The following is an 11,823-nucleotide window of genomic DNA, read 5'->3' as shown; positions in this document are numbered from 1 at the left end:
TGTCTCATCAACCCTCCTGAGGAACATGAGGGAGAAGGATCTGAGGAAGGCCATTGGCTACCACATGAAGAAGAGCCAATCACAGGAGCCCAAGCAGAAGGTGCTGTCGGCCAATCAGGCGAAGATTGACTACCTGGCGGAGCTGTGTGACCTCAAGTCCTTTGGCGGGAAGTCCTTTAGTGCCACCATGATGGTAGGAGAGAGATTATCTCTATCTAGTTAGCTCTATATCTCCACCATGATGGTAGGAGAGAGATTATCTCTATCTAGTTATCTCTATATCCTTACCATGATGGTAGGATATCTCTATATCTCCACCATGATGGTAGGAGAGAGATTATCTCTATCTAGTTATCTCTATATCCTTACCATGATGGTAGGAGAGAGATTATCTCTATCTAGTTATCTATATATCTCCACCATGATGGTAGGAGAGAGATTATCTCTATCTAGTTATCTCTATATCTCCTAATGATGGTAGGAGAGAGATTATCTCTATCTAGTTATCTCTATATCTCCACCATGATGGTAGGAGAGAGATTATCTCTATCTAGTTATCTCTATATCCTTACCATGATGGTAGGAGAGATATTATCTCTATCTAGTTATCTCTATATCTCCACCATTTATTTTTATTTATTTTATTTCACCTTTATTTAACCAGGTAAGCCAGTTGAGAACAAGTTCTCATTTACAACTGCGACCTGGCCAAGATAAAGCAAAGCCGTGCGATAAAAACAACACAGAGTTACATATGGGGTAAAAAACATAAAGTCAAAAATACAACAGAAAATATATATACAGTGTGTGCAAATGTAGCAAGTTATGGAGGTAAGGCAATAAATAGGCTATAGTGCAAAATAATTACAATAGTATTAACACTGGAATGCTAGATGTGCAAGAGATTATGTGCAAATAGAGATACTGGGGTGCAAAAGAGCAAAATAAATAACAATATAGGGATGAGGTAGTTGGGTGGGCTAATTTCAGATGTGCTGTGTACAGGTGCAGTGATCGGTAAGGTGCTCTGACAACTGATGCTTAAAGTTAGTGAGGGAGATAAGAGTCTCCAGCTTCAGAGATTTTTGCAATTCGTTCCAGTCATTGGCAGCAGAGAACTGGAAGGAATGGCGGCCAAAGGAGGTGTTGGCTTTGGGAATGACCAGTGAGATATACCTGCTGGAGCGCAGACTACGGGTGGGTGCTGCTATGGTGACCAATGAGCTAAGATAAGGCGGGGATTTGCCTAGCAGTGATTTATAGATGGCCTGGAGCCAGTGGGTTTGGCGACGAATATGTAGTGAGGACCAGCCAACAAGAGCGTACAGGTCACAGTGGTGGGTAGTGTATGGGGCTTTGGAGACAAAACGGATGGCACTGTGATAGACTACATCCAATTTGCTGAGTAGAGTGTTGGAGGCTATTTTGTAAATGACATCGCCGAAGTCAAGGATCGGTAGGATAGTCAGTTTTACGAGGGCATGTTTGGCAGCATGAGTGAAGGAGGCTTTGTTGGTAGGAGAGAGATTATCTATATCTAGTTATCTCTATATCTCCACCATGATGGTAGGAGAGAGATTATCTCTATCTAGTTATCTCTATATCCTTACCATGATGGTAGGAGAGAGATTATCTCTATCTAGTTATCTCTATATTCTTACCATGATGGTAGGAGAGAGATTATCTCTATCTAGTTATCTCTATATCCTTACCATGATGGTAGGAGAGGGATTCTCTATCTAGTTATCTCTATATTCTTACCATGATGGTAGGAGAGAGATTATCTATATCTAGTTATATCTATATCCTTACCATGATGGTAGGAGAGAGATTATCTATATCTAGTTATATCTATATCTCCACCATGATGGTAGGAGAGAGATTATCTCTATCTAGCTGTAGTTATCTCTGTCTATATCATGATGGTAGTTATCTCGATCTATCCTTTGTCAAAGTCCTTCAGCGCCACCGTGATAGAAATGTATAATATCTCTCTATCTCTCTTTGTCAGCACTGGCATGATGGTATTCATCTCTATTACTATTTATCTCTACCAACGTATCCCTGTCATGGTGTCTCTCTCTCTTTTCATCTCTATCTACAGACAGGATATAATGGGTTTCATTATACAGTATCTCTCTATTCATCTCTATCTACAGACAGGATATAATGGGTTTCATTATACAGTATCTCTCTATTCATCTCTATCTACAGACAGGATATAATGGGTTTCATTATACAGTATCTCTCTATTCATCTCTATCTACAGACAGGATATAATGGGTTTCATTATACAGTACCTCTCTATTCATCTCTATCTACAGACAGGATATAATGGGCTTCAGTAGGGATGACAGAGCTACAGTATGTTCTTCATGTCTATGGATCTTTAGTCATTATTCTATTTTGGCGCCCCCTGGTGGTGTGGCCTGGGAGTGCCACGTTTTCAGGCCAAAGTTACACCTTGAGTAGGGAAGTGCTGGTTGTTGGGGGGGGGGAATTAGGTGGCCACAGCACCAGGAGCTTCAGTACTACCATGATGCACCACACTTACCCACAGATCTAGGGGAGAAAAAAACACTCAACTGACCTCAACTGTCTATGAGAACTGAATTCTCTCTCTTCTCCCTCTCTTCTCTCCACCTCTTTCTCTCTCTCTCGCTCTCTCTCTCTCTCTAGCTCCAGGACAGGGAGTCGATGGTGACCCTGTTGGTGGGGTCGCGGTACGGTATCAGTCAGGTGGTGAACCACAAACTGAGCATCATGACCTCACTCACAGAGTTCAGCAGTATCACACGCATAGAGCTGCTACCAGAGTCTGACCGTGTTAGTCTGGTCAAGATCTATCTACAGGACATCAAGGTATGGCATGACACACACACACATGCATGCACGGACTAGCAGACACACAGACACACAGACACAGACTCACACAAGCTAGTTTTCTACTACCCTGTACTACTGAAAGACGTGTTTATATCTCTGAAGCCTCCTCTCCTCTCCTCTCCTCTCCTCTCCTCTCCTCTCCTCTCCTCTCCTCTCCTCTCCTCTCCTCTCCTCTCCTCTCCTCTCCTCTCCTCTCCTCTCCTCTCCTCTCCTCTCCTCCTCTCTCTCCTCCCTCTCTCTCCTCTCCCCTCCTCTCCCCAGCCCATCACCCTGTTGTTGGAGTCAGTAGCAGCCAAGGACATGTCCTGTCTGGTGGCAGGGTACTGTCGTGCCCTAGTGGACCCCAGCCTCATCATCTTCCCCTGGACACAGGACGCCAAGCAGCACCGCGTGTCTGCCGAGGAGGGTACTCTATCACACACACACACACACACACACACACACACACACACACACACACACACACACACACACACATACACACACACACACACACACACACCATGTCTCCACTGAGGAGGGTACGATACCACACCACTACCAGGCTATTCACAACAGGGCCAGGGTCCTTTCAGTCAATTAAGGAATTGAAAAGTGTCATTTATTTTCAATAAAGATTTTGAATTGTTGAGTTGACATCTGCCACTGCATTGATATCAGTTTAGAGTGTTTCAATATTTAGATAGTTGAAGAGAAAATTTGAAGGAGAAAGTAGAATTAGGTTGTATCTGTGAGTCAGACAGTAGAACTAGGTTGTGTCTGTGTGTCGGAGAGTGCAGTATATACTGTAAGCTGATAGATAATTAAATCATGAATATCATTATGTTATGTGTTACAAGGTTTCATGTTCTCATGGTGTGTGTGTGTGTGTGTGTGTGTGTGTGTGTGTGTGTGTGTGTGTGTGTGTGTGTGTGTGTGTGTGTGTCCATAGGCTATGTGTCGCGGTGTGGCAGTGACTCGGACGATTCCTCAGACATGGACACCCTCATCTCCCTTGTATCCCATAACAACAAGCGGACCGCATCAGACCCTGTCGGTCTACGACGCATTATGGAGGAGAGAAAAGAGGAGAGAAAAGAGAGGAAGGAGAGAGAGGAGAGGAAAAAGAAGGAGAAAGAGGGGAACGAGAGAAAGGAGAAGAGAGAAGGAGAACAAGAGAAAAATATGAAATACGGAACTATGTCTCCACAGAGAAAAAACAGAGAGAACGAGAGAATAGAGGAGAAGGTGGGAGGAGTAGGGGACCAGAGAAAGAAAGACACTGAAGCAGGAGGAGAGGAGAAGTCTGAGAAACAACTAGGAGCAGAGAACAGAGGAATGCAGGAGGACGACAGAGAAAGAGAGAATGAAAGAGGAGAGGAGGAGAGCGGAGGAGGGGAGAGGAGAGGAGAGGAGGAGAGAGGAGGAGGGGACAGGAGAGGAGAGGAGGAGAGAGGAGGAGGGAACAGGAGAGGAGAGGAGGAGAGAGGAGGAGGGGACAGGAGAGGAGAGGAGGAGAGAGGAGGAGGGAACAGGAGAGGAGAGGAGGAGAGAGGAGGAGGGAACAGGAGAGAGGAGAGAGGAGGAGGGGAGAGGAGAGGAGAGGAGGAGAGAGGAGGAGGGGAGAGGAGAGGAGAGGAGGAGAGAGGAGTAGGAGAGGAGGAGAGAGGAGGAGGGAACAGGAGAGGAGAGGAGGAGAGAGGAGGAGGGGAGAGGAGAGGAGAGGAGGAGAGAGGAGGAGGGGAGGTTCAGAGAGCTACGACAGAAGAGCACCCGTCCGTATCAGAGGAGGCATCAGACTCGTGTCGTACTGACTCTCGTTTCATGACCAGCATCTCCAGTGACTCCCTGGATGCTCTGGAGGAGGATGACCTGATCGCCTGCTCCTCCTCCCTCCCTCACCCTCCCTTCCGCCTCACAGTGGAGCCCCCCCACCCCCAGCCTCACCCACGAGGGGGTGCATCCTCACCCCGAGGAGGGGCAGGAGAGTGGAGAGGAGGAGGAGGGAGGAGAGGAGGGGGAGGAGGGAGGAGATCGGGCAATGGAGCCGGGGTCGACCCCCACTATTCTCCAATGACCCCTGACCCCGTGAACTCTGAACGTGTGACCCCCGTGGTTGACCCCTCTGAGAACCTGAACTATGCTGAGCTCTCTCTCATGCTGGAGTACCTCCCCAGTCCTCCGGAGGCCAGCGACGATGAGGAGGAGGAGCAGAAGAGGGAAGAGAGGAGGAGGAGGAGTGATGAAGGAGGTGGACAGGAGTTATTTTCCGTATCCGGACGTCCCCGTTCCTCCTCCTCCTCCTCACGTATGGACGGTGTGTTTACCTTCGAGCAGAGCGATGCAAGGTGTTACTACAATATCTGCCCTAACGTTACCCCCGACAGCGCATGCAGCCTCACCCACCGTCACCCTAAGGCTGAGGAAGAGGAGGGTGGTGGTGGTGAGGAAGAGCAGGGGGCGGTCCTGACCCTGGAGCCCGTGCCCATCCTCCAGCCGCCGCCAGGGTTCGGAGACAGCAGTTCTGACGAGGAGTTCTTTGATGCGAGGGATCGGTTCGCCTCGCCTGAAGACCCAACATCAGGGACTGTGTCCAGAGGTGTGTCAGGGTTATTACTGTACTGTAATGTATAATAGTTAGTTCCCTCTTAGATGCCTAGAGGTTGGTAGTGTTATGAACTTTATTGCACTAGGTTCGATATTGTGTTAACAACTTAACAGCTTTAGTTTTTAAGTGTTAACTTGAAGAACTGAAACTTGTCATATTAGATCAAACTGTGAGAAGCATAGTGCATATTCTCCAGTTAATTGGTGATATATAAAGAGAGATTAATGAGATTAAATGGATGAAAGGTTTTAATTCCTGATGACCTGAGGTCAATACATAGCTGCGAAGCATTTAAATATGTTAGGTTTGTTCAGATTTCTTTAGTCACATAAAGTTGTCATTTGTTTTCAGATTTTTCAGCCGAGATGGCAAGCGGAATGGCACAGCAAACTGTGAGCCTGAGTGACATCAGAATCAACCTGACGGAAGGAGGGAGTGATGAAAGAGAGGAGGGTAGAGAGGGAGAGACTAACGGAGGAGGAGAAGGAGGACGAGGCAGAGAGATGTTCTCCAGGCTCTCTAGGAAAAGATCGAAGAAACGGCGTTCCTTCATGCAGACTGACTTCACCTCCACAGTCTCCTACCCTGGACCGGACCAAAACCAGGAGCGGAACTGGGACTGGAACCCAGATCACGTTCCTGATCAGTATCCGGACCGGGTACAGAACCGGACAGAGAGCTCAGACGAAAGCCAGCTGCTGAGTTTGGACCCAGAACCCTCTGAGCAGAGCCAGAACCCATGTCCTACTGTCTCCTCTCTGAGCCACACTGAGGGGGAGGCATGCCAGCTCGAGTCCAAGCCTATCCTCACCAAGCCCACCCGAGAGGGGTCCCACCAGGGACCTGGAGATCCACGGGCGCCTGATAACCCGAAGGCTGAACTCCATAGGAGCTCCAGGAGCAGGCGGAAGTCCATGGAGACAGAGCCCGACGTGATGGAGTCCAAATCGGTCACGGCCCTGGTGACGGCAGCCTCCTCCTCCATCACGGCTGTACGCTGTAGAGTAGAACCAGATGGCAAGGAGAGCACTGATCGGAGAGGAGACAGGGAGGAGGGTGAGATGGAGGAAGAGGAAGGGGGTGGAGAAGCAGGGGCAGGACCGTTCACATGTCACATGTTTCTGACTGAGATTAAGGAAGAGGAGGGGGAGAGGGGGGAGGAACTGGGGGAGGAGGGGGAGAGAGAAAGAGAGAGGAGACAGCCCTCACTCATTTCTGAAGGTCCACCCTCCGTTAGGGGGTCCCAATTTAGTAGACGACCTCTGTGTCTAACGAAAGACGAGGGTCAGGAAGCTTATTTCATACCCCAAATAAGTATCTCCCATCCAGGTGTGTATGGGAGGGACACAGGGGGTGAACAGGATGTGGCTGGTGGTGAGGAGCGCGTGACTCCCCTTCCGGCTCCTCCTCCCCCCACCTCTCCACTACCACCTCTCCCAGCCCCCTCCATCCCCCACACGGAGAGGGGAGAGAGGGATAGCAAGGATGTGGATGTGGGGTCCCAACCCAAACCCTTCACACTCTCAGACAGAGAGAAGGACAATAGCTGCTTGACTCAAGTCCATAGAAAACTCACTATCAGTCACCAGGACCTGACAAGCATAGTGAAAGCAGAAACTGACAAAGCTGAAGCTATAGTTAGCACTAACTCTGTTACTGATAACACTGATGTTGCTACGGCTAACATTGTAGCTACAGCCAGCATTCATTCTGTCATGGCTAACACTGAGGCTACAGCTAGCATTCATTCTGTCATGGCTAACACTGAGGCTACAGCTAGCTCTGACTCTGATTTAGCCACTGCTAATCACAAAGATTCAAATAGCATCAAATCTGTTATGGCTAACACTATAGCTAACACTAACATTGATTTAGCTACTGCTAACTCTGATTTTGCTATGGCTAACGATGAAGCTAATGCTATAATGAATTCCCCTACACCTAGCACTGATTCTACAGGTAATGCTAACTTAGCTATGACTAATGCTAATTCAGCTAATGCTAACTCAGCTATGGCTAACATTCCCAAAGAGTCTCCCATATCACCTACAACAGGATTCCTCCTCCGGCCTTGCTCACCGGGCATCATCGGCCAAAGCCTCTCGGCCTCCACATTACGGGGGAAGATCCAGAGCCTGCCCCTCTATTTATCTCGCTCCCAGGAAACCCTCACCCTCTCTGGGGTGGGCAGCACCACCAGGAGCCCCTCTCAGGAGCCCACCAGCGACAAGACTGAGGTAACGGTCACAACCGAAACCGCCAAGGACGACGATGTCACAGCGGTGGCGACAGTGGAGGATTCGAAAGATTCCGGGGTGGCGTTGGCGGAGTCGGATGATTCCGAGGTCACGCTGACGGAATCGGAGGTTGGCGAGGTTGTCGTGGAGACGGCCGGGGCGGAAATCACGAGGTTGACGGTGTCGGAGGTCAAGGAGGTGGTCGAGAAGGTTGTGATGGTCTACGGATCCTCCCCTCCTCCTCCTTTAGCACCCATCTCTGTAGAGCCCAAACCAGAACCCAAAATGGTTGCCAAGTTGCCTACCTGTCCCATTGCTACAGTGGAAACCACCCCTCCTATGGCTACAGCACCTATCTGTCTGGAGCCCAAACCAGTCTCTGAACTACTCTCCCAAAGCCCCACTATCCACAAAATGGCCGCCCCATTACCTTCCTGTCCTTCCTCTCCTGTGCCCATACGCGTAGAGCCCAAACCAGAACATGAATCACTATCCATACGCTCCAAAATGGCCGCCTTATCGTCCTCTTGTCCCCCTGCTTTATTGGTAACCACACAGAGTCTGAATTCCCCTTCTTCTAATCCTCCCCCAATCAGAGTAGAACCCAAGACAGACCCTTGCCCTGAACCACTATCCCTAGACCCCAAAATGTCCTCTCCGTTGTCTTCCTGCCCCTCTGCTATAGTGGTGACCACACAGAGTCTGAATGGACCGGGGCTCAGCTTCCCTGGTTATAACATGAGAGGACGGCCATTCGGGGGAAACAGCTTCTGTAAACCCCCAGGGGAGGAGGCAGGCCTGCTGAACACCCTGACTACAGGCTGTGGGCTCTTCACCTCCACCTGTGAGACCCAGCCCAACCAGGCCCACATGGAATCCTACCCGCTGGAGAAGCCTGATTTAGGGTGTAGTTCGGTGCTGGTGTCGGGGTGCGAGGCGGTCCTGGAGGGGGTGCAGACGCCCCTGGAGGCATGCAGGTGTCCGCCACCGCTAGTTTATAACAACTGTTTCAGTGGGGGTGACAGCTTCGACGATGAGTTGACAGTTTACGAGTTCTCCTGCCGGACAAGTTCTCCTCCCGCCTCCCAACCCTCTTCCTCTGCGCTGGCCCTCCCTCTCTCTCCTCTCTCCTCCTTCCTCTCCTCCTCCCCTCCCTCCTCCCTCCTCTCTCCCTCCTTCCCTCGCTCTGTCATGCCCCCATCCTCCTCCATGGAGCTCTCCCCTATTCTCTCCCCGCTCCTCTCCCCATCCAACTGCTTCTTGTCCCAGTCCAGTCTCCAGGACGATATCGGCCGACTACGCCACCGCCGCTTCCCACCGCCCCCAGCAGGGTTCCAGACTATCCGGAGCGACGTGGACGAGCTTATCACCCTCCTGCAGGGAGGGAGGATGGGGGGGAGAGGGGGGAGGCACCCAAGGGAGACCTGCGCCACCCACTTCTCAGAGAACAAGCGTCTTCTCCACGGGGAGGCCCGGAGGCTGATGGCCGGCTGTCAGAAGGTGGTCCGGGTGGGGCAGACCCCGGACGAGATGCTCTTGTCCCTGTCCGACAGCTTCAAGACCCTGGTGGGCATGGCCGGCATGTGCCTGTGGTTCTCCGGGTGCGACCGGTGCGACCGGAGGAACGCTGAGGCGCTGGCTGGGCTGGCGGACGTGGCCAGGACGTACCGGGAGTTTGTGCTGGCGGCTGAGAGGGCGAGCGGGAGGCGGAGCTGTCATGACCTCAGCACCAAGCTCCTTGCCAAGCAGTGTACCGCCCTCACTGCTTCCCTCTTCTGCCTCACACAGCTGTTCCGCACACTCACCGCCCTCTGAACTGAACCAACGATCTCTGACCCCTATAACAACCTATCGGTTGACCTTTCAACTCTGACCTCTAGACCCACTACACAGGGTCGCCAGACAATCAGTCAGTCATCCGGCTGAGTGGGGAACAAATGTCTGAACTGGAACAAGTCCACGTAGAGAAGAAGAAGAAAAAGAAGAAGCACAATTGAAAGGAGAGAGAGATGAGACGGATGAAACAAGACGGGATGAAACAAGACGGTTCTAATGATCTCCTGTGACATCATAGAGAGCCTCTGTGACATCATAAATAAGGAACCTCTGTGACATCACAAAGTGCCTGTGTGACATCACAGGGAACATGTGACACACTGGAAGACATAAGAGTTATGTCATAACAGTATGTAACTCCATTTGGGTCTATGCTGTCAAAAAATATATACATAAAATAAGACTATTTGACGCGTTAAATAAGATTGTAATTTGACACGTCAAATAACACAATTCTATTATGAATGCTGTGTGTGTTGAATTTGCACATGCAAGACAAGCTCCACCACTGCTATCAGTAGCACTGTATAAACGGTACAAAAAAAAGTCTGCAAACAAGCACACACGGGCCATAAACGATGTGTTTACAATTCCGCGTTGGTAATAAGGCATTATTTGTTTGACGGCAACTTCTGGGGTAGCTAGCTAGCTTTAGCTTGGTACCTAGCTAGCACCAAGGGTTCTTATAAATTAGGGTTATTTTAGATGATGACACCTAGCTAGGTAGTTAGCTAGCTAACTATAGCTACTGAAACAGATTATGTCGTTTTGCTATGTTTTTTGGGAAGAACATTGTTTGCATCCAACAGCTAGCTCGCTTTTTTAATAACAAAACTTTACCAGCATCATAGCATACATATCGATGAATCGTTGTGACATGAAATACGAGTGATAGTGTAATCAATGTGTAATAGATACGTAAAAAATATGTGACGTGCAGTCATATTCAGGTCCTGATTGTTCAACAAGCTTATTTGACGTGTATCTTTTTTTTGACACGCAAAGACCCAAACGGCGTTCCATATAACAGGTCCCAAATGACTGTTAAGCATTTTAAACAGTAACCTACAGTATGCTGTGCAAGTGCTGTAACCCACGGCAACTACACAAGGAGGGACAAACTGGACATATGTAGCATCATCACCAAACTGCAAGAAGCCTCACGCAATGACAATCTCTGGACTCAAAGCCAACCTGCTTGCGTTAATGTAGTATTTAACTAATTTATTATATTTGAATGTCCATTATTTATTTGTTTTAATTTATTATGTATTTGTGATGTTATCCCTGTGATTATTGATTCTGTATGGTAGTGGTGTGAGGTGTGAAAAATAGGAATGTAGAGGGAATGGGTGTGTTTACAGAAAAGAGGATCTAGATTGGTACACACACCATCAGAGTTGGCTGAAAGGTACAGTCATGTTGATTGTGTTATTATTTGGCTGGCTGATCAGTCAGTGGAAGGTTTTATTTTATTTGATCTCTCTCTCTCTCTCTCTCTCTCTCTCTCTCTCTCTCTCTGTCTCTCTCTCTCTCTCTCTCTCTCTCTCTCTCTCTCTCTGAATAAATGACAGGCGGTCTGGTCACATGACCAACCCTCAGTCGAGGGGGCGGGGATCTGAATGTCGACCGTTTACAAAACCAAAAAAAGGAGGGAAATGCTGTTCCAAATGGCACCCTTTTCTCTACATGGTGTACTACTTTTAACCAGGGCTTTTAGGGCTCGGGTCAAAAGTAGTGCACTACGTAGGGAATAACAGTGTGCCATTTGGGATGTCCCCTTAGAGTTTTACTATCTAGACGGACCGTGTAAAGGTTCATCACTGTGTATGATATTTTATAAACCTAGTAGCTGAATGCTGATGTCTGCGTATTACTTTTTTAAATGGGGGGAGGAAGGGGACGCAGGGAGTGTACACTTTGGGGGACGTGTAGAGAATTAGCACACAAGCCTAACGTTATGTGGTTGTAAAAATGGTGGCCATTTTACATTTACAGGATGTGTCCCAAATGTAATCCTATTCCCAGTATAGTGCCCTATGGGCCCTGGTCTAAAGTAGTGCACTGCATAGGGAATAGGGTGCCATTCGGGCCGCTAACACAGTAAGCTTACTAGTTGGTAGGCTGTTGCATTTTTCTATCCACACTTTGAACGTTTCTGGAAAGAGATGTCAAACTCATTCAACCTGCATGTTCACTGTTCAGAAATTAGGATTGTTTCCGACTTGTACACTACATTTCATGTGTTACCTGATTTCATTGCAATACTGTCAGCTT

At 48.8% G+C, this 11,823-nt stretch overlaps 1 protein-coding gene across 1 annotated transcript in view; it reads left to right on the top strand.

The window, feature by feature from the left end:
• Positions 1-11,029, top strand: part of LOC121559081 (FERM and PDZ domain-containing protein 1-like) — a 20,084-nt gene extending 9,055 nt beyond the window's left edge. The window contains exons 7-15 of the mRNA XM_045214248.1: positions 1-193; positions 2,680-2,862; positions 3,148-3,292; positions 3,818-4,237; positions 4,652-4,853; positions 5,253-5,464; positions 6,050-6,529; positions 7,529-8,779; positions 8,882-11,029. The exon at positions 1-193 is cut by the window's left edge and continues 24 nt beyond it. Of these exons, the coding sequence (XP_045070183.1) occupies positions 1-193; positions 2,680-2,862; positions 3,148-3,292; positions 3,818-4,237; positions 4,652-4,853; positions 5,253-5,464; positions 6,050-6,529; positions 7,529-8,779; positions 8,882-9,525 (3,730 nt within the window). The 3' untranslated portion in view covers positions 9,526-11,029. The remainder of the gene's footprint in view (positions 194-2,679; positions 2,863-3,147; positions 3,293-3,817; positions 4,238-4,651; positions 4,854-5,252; positions 5,465-6,049; positions 6,530-7,528; positions 8,780-8,881) is intronic.
• Positions 11,030-11,823: the final 794 nt, after the last annotated feature.

This window comes from Coregonus clupeaformis, unplaced genomic scaffold (assembly GCF_020615455.1).
Source record: "Coregonus clupeaformis isolate EN_2021a unplaced genomic scaffold, ASM2061545v1 scaf0223, whole genome shotgun sequence".
Taxonomy (NCBI): Eukaryota; Metazoa; Chordata; class Actinopteri; order Salmoniformes; family Salmonidae; genus Coregonus; species Coregonus clupeaformis.
This window is presented reverse-complemented; position numbering and strand designations above follow the sequence as displayed.